The 3,296-nt window shown below is 38.5% G+C and overlaps 2 protein-coding genes across 2 annotated transcripts; both read left to right on the top strand.

Moving 5' to 3' along the window:
- Positions 1-23: 23 nt before the first annotated feature.
- Positions 24-1,028, top strand: LOC110028051 (uncharacterized mitochondrial protein AtMg00810-like). Its single transcript, XM_020729751.1, has one exon. The coding sequence runs from the start codon at positions 24-26 to the stop codon at positions 1,026-1,028; it is 1,005 nt and encodes a 334-aa protein (XP_020585410.1).
- Positions 1,029-1,901: 873 nt separating this feature from the next.
- LOC110028099 (cysteine-rich repeat secretory protein 55-like) lies at positions 1,902-2,987 on the top strand. Its single transcript, XM_020729819.1, has one exon. It carries the CDS (start codon positions 2,035-2,037, stop codon positions 2,797-2,799), a length of 765 nt encoding a protein of 254 aa, XP_020585478.1. The 5' UTR covers positions 1,902-2,034; the 3' UTR covers positions 2,800-2,987.
- Positions 2,988-3,296: the final 309 nt, after the last annotated feature.

Below are 3,296 nucleotides of genomic sequence, written 5' to 3'. Positions count from 1 at the left end.
GTTCTTTAGAGCATGTCGTGTACATGAGAAATCAAGGTAAAAGGATTTTAATTGTTGGAGTCTACGTGGATGATTTAATCATCACTGGAGAGTGTATTCAAGATATAGACAAGTTCAAATCACAGATGAAGAAATTGTTTAGCACGAGTGACCTTGGGTTACTAAGCTACTATTTGGGAATTGAAGTATTTCAAAATTCTCAAAGGATTACACTTAATCAGTCGGCATATGCAAGAAAGATTTTAGACAAATGTGGCATGAAAGATTGTAACCCTTCACAAGTTCCGATGGAACCTCGTCTAAAACTGAGTAAGGAAAGCACAAGTCCACCTGTAGAAACAACTTTGTACCGAAGTATTGTTGGCAGTTTAAGATATCTACTGCACACACGCCCAGATTTGGCATTTTCTGTTGGCATGGTGAGTAGATACATGGAAAGGCCCACAACGGAGCACATGGCCGCAGTGAAGCACATATTACGGTACGTGAAAGGAACTTTAAACCTTGGTTGTGTTTATGAGAAGAAGAAAGGAAGATTGGAACTGACCGGTTATTCAGATAGTGATCTAGCCGGTGATACTAATGATACGAAAAGTACCTTAGGTTTAATATTTTTTCTTGGGTCAAGTTCTATTAGTTGGTGTTCACAAAAACAGAAACTGGTTGCGTTATCTTCCTGTGAAGCAGAGTACATCGCTGCATGTGCAGCAGCGTGTCAAGGAGTGTGGCTGGGACGACTATTGACAGATTTGTTAAAAACTGAAGTTAAGAAAGTAGTTCTGAAGATTGATAATCAGTCCGCAATTACATTAAGCAAGAATTCAGTTTACCATGAGAGGAGCAAACATATTGATACCCGATTTCACTACATTAGAGATTGTGTTGAATCTAGAATGATTGAAATTCAACATGTTTGCACAGAAGATCAACGTGCTGATATTCTGACAAAGTCACTTGCAAGATTGAAGTTCTTGGAGATGAGAGAAAAAATTGGTGTGCGAATCGTCAGTGAAGGACAACAAGCTTAAGGATGAGATTGTTGTGTTAATCTAGTTGTCTCTAGAAATTCTTTATGTATTTTTGCACATTTTTCATATGGATTAGGAAGTTTTGAAAACCGTTAAGTGGTTAGTTAGTTTTATTTTCAGAAAAATGTGATGTATTTGCTTATAAATTAAACCAGAAAATGTAGAAGGTGTGAACTACTAAAAAAATTCCTCCATTTTTGTTGGCGTTTAAAGTTTGGTTTTGAAAACCAACATTGTATTAATTCACTCGATCAATAATCGTTCTTTCATCCTTTTATAATTCCTAAATGACCTCAAAATTGAATGATCTTACCCTCTTAACATATTGATCCTTTACTTGATGTTCCAAATATTTTAATCATATTTCGAAAGCTTGATTTGAGCTTGTTTCAATTTAGATTAGATCACCTTGAATATCATTAAATTTATTTATTTGATTTGAATAAATATTCTCTAAGCTAATATAATTTATATTACCTCCATGAAATCTAAAATCATATCCTTCATTTATTTAATGCAATCACCCAAAAAATGGCACATTAAGAGAATCGAAACCCCAATAGTCAAAATTGCAAATTGAACCAGTCAATAATTAAATTTAAAAGCACAGAAATGGTCCTGCGTCTATGACTCCACATTTCCGTCGGCATACAAAGTTTGAACAGTTCTTCTATGAGAAGCCCACACGCAAACCATCTCTAATTTTTTAGTTGAAAAAAACTTCAATTTGACTCCTTTAATACATTTGATTCGATCTCATCATACCATCACAAGTATAACGTGATACAATTCATCAAATTTTGTTTTGTTTTTTGTTGCCGGCCAATAATAGCCAAATGGCATCACAAATTCTATCTCCTTTGTCGCCTTCTTAGTTTGTCCCAAATGTACAAGCAGGCCGGCTCTTCTCAGGCTTTACATTTATATACATGTAGAAATCGCAGGCTAGGATGACAGTATTCAAAGACATCTAACCAAATCAAATTTTGTTCAATTAGTCTCTGCAATGCAGCTCCTTTCCATCCTCTTCCTCGTCTTCTTCCCCATCGCCACCCTCAGCACAGTTTTACTACCCATTCAACAATGCGAGAAGAACTTCACCGGAAATAACTTGCTGCAGACCAATATCAACAACCTCCTTCTCGACTTGGTGGGGAAGACTTCTCTTCAGGGCTACGCCATCTCCTCCTCCGCCTCCGACAGCTGCGAAACAGTCTACGGTGTCACGCTATGCCAAGGAGACCAGAGCCGAAAAGCATGCTCCGCCTGCATCACCAAAGCTGCACAAAAGATCCGATCTTCATGCCCTAATGCAGCCCAGATCCACACATGGCACGAGGACTGTTATCTTCACTACGACACCGAGAACTTCATCGGGAAGCCGGAGAAGAGCGTTGGGAGTGTGTGGTATTCCCTTGACGCTTCTGTAAACATCACGAAGCTTCAACGAGCGGTGAGCGACCTGTTGGCCGGAGAGGTTTTGGAGGAAACGGTGAGGGGGGCGGAGAAGTTTGGCTATGGCGAGAAATATGTGGATGAGAACGTGACGGTCTATGGAACGGCGCAGTGCACGCGGGATCTTGGGGAAAATGCGTGCTTTGATTGCTTGGATTATGCATTGAGGACTGTATCGGCTAACTGCTATGATAAGACTGGATGTCGTGTTTTTGGAAGCAGCTGTTTGGTTAGGTTTGAGATCTACAAATTTCTGCAGGTCAGTTCTCCGGTTCATGCTCCTGCGCCTGCTCCCTCCTACGTGATCGGAAATTAACTGTGCTCCGTTGGAGAAAAGATTGGGTATGTTGATGGTGTGGATCCATCAAATTAGGTTTGTGCACGCAACGTGATGCGATTCGTTGTGTGGTGATTCATATCATTCAGGGTTTTATTTTTAATTTGTGTACGGGGTATAAATAATTAGTTGTTGGTGTTCTGTCGTCTTATTTTGAATAAATTAGATCTCAGTTGCATGCGTTAGAAGTGTTGTGATGAATGAGTACTTGTTATGCTTTGATTTGGGGTTAATGTGATGTTTAGGAGAGATTAAAGTTGCAAAATAGATAGGTATTACTATATATATATATATATATATATAAATAAAATAGCAACTTGTGGCTCTCTACGCGTTAATATAAAATGAGGTTACAAAAAGAGGGAGGGAAAAAAGATACTCGCTAAAATGAAAAAGAAATACATGAAGTCCTAGGGGTTTCTTTATCCGCATTACAACTCCACACAATAAAGATAAAAAAAAAAAACAAAAAAGGA

This window comes from Phalaenopsis equestris, unplaced genomic scaffold (assembly GCF_001263595.1).
Source record: "Phalaenopsis equestris unplaced genomic scaffold, ASM126359v1 Scaffold000488, whole genome shotgun sequence".
Lineage (NCBI taxonomy): Eukaryota > Viridiplantae > Streptophyta > Magnoliopsida > Asparagales > Orchidaceae > Phalaenopsis > Phalaenopsis equestris.
The sequence above is the reverse complement of the archived record's forward strand: the minus strand, read 5'-3'. Positions and strand labels throughout refer to the sequence as shown.

What these genes read in the sequence shown, in the direction of transcription:
- LOC110028051 (XM_020729751.1), top strand. Translation starts at nt 24, where the DNA reads ATGAGAAATCAAGGTAAAAGGATTTTAATTGTTGGAGTCTACGTGGAT.
- LOC110028099 (XM_020729819.1), top strand. Translation starts at nt 2,035, where the DNA reads ATGCAGCTCCTTTCCATCCTCTTCCTCGTCTTCTTCCCCATCGCCACC.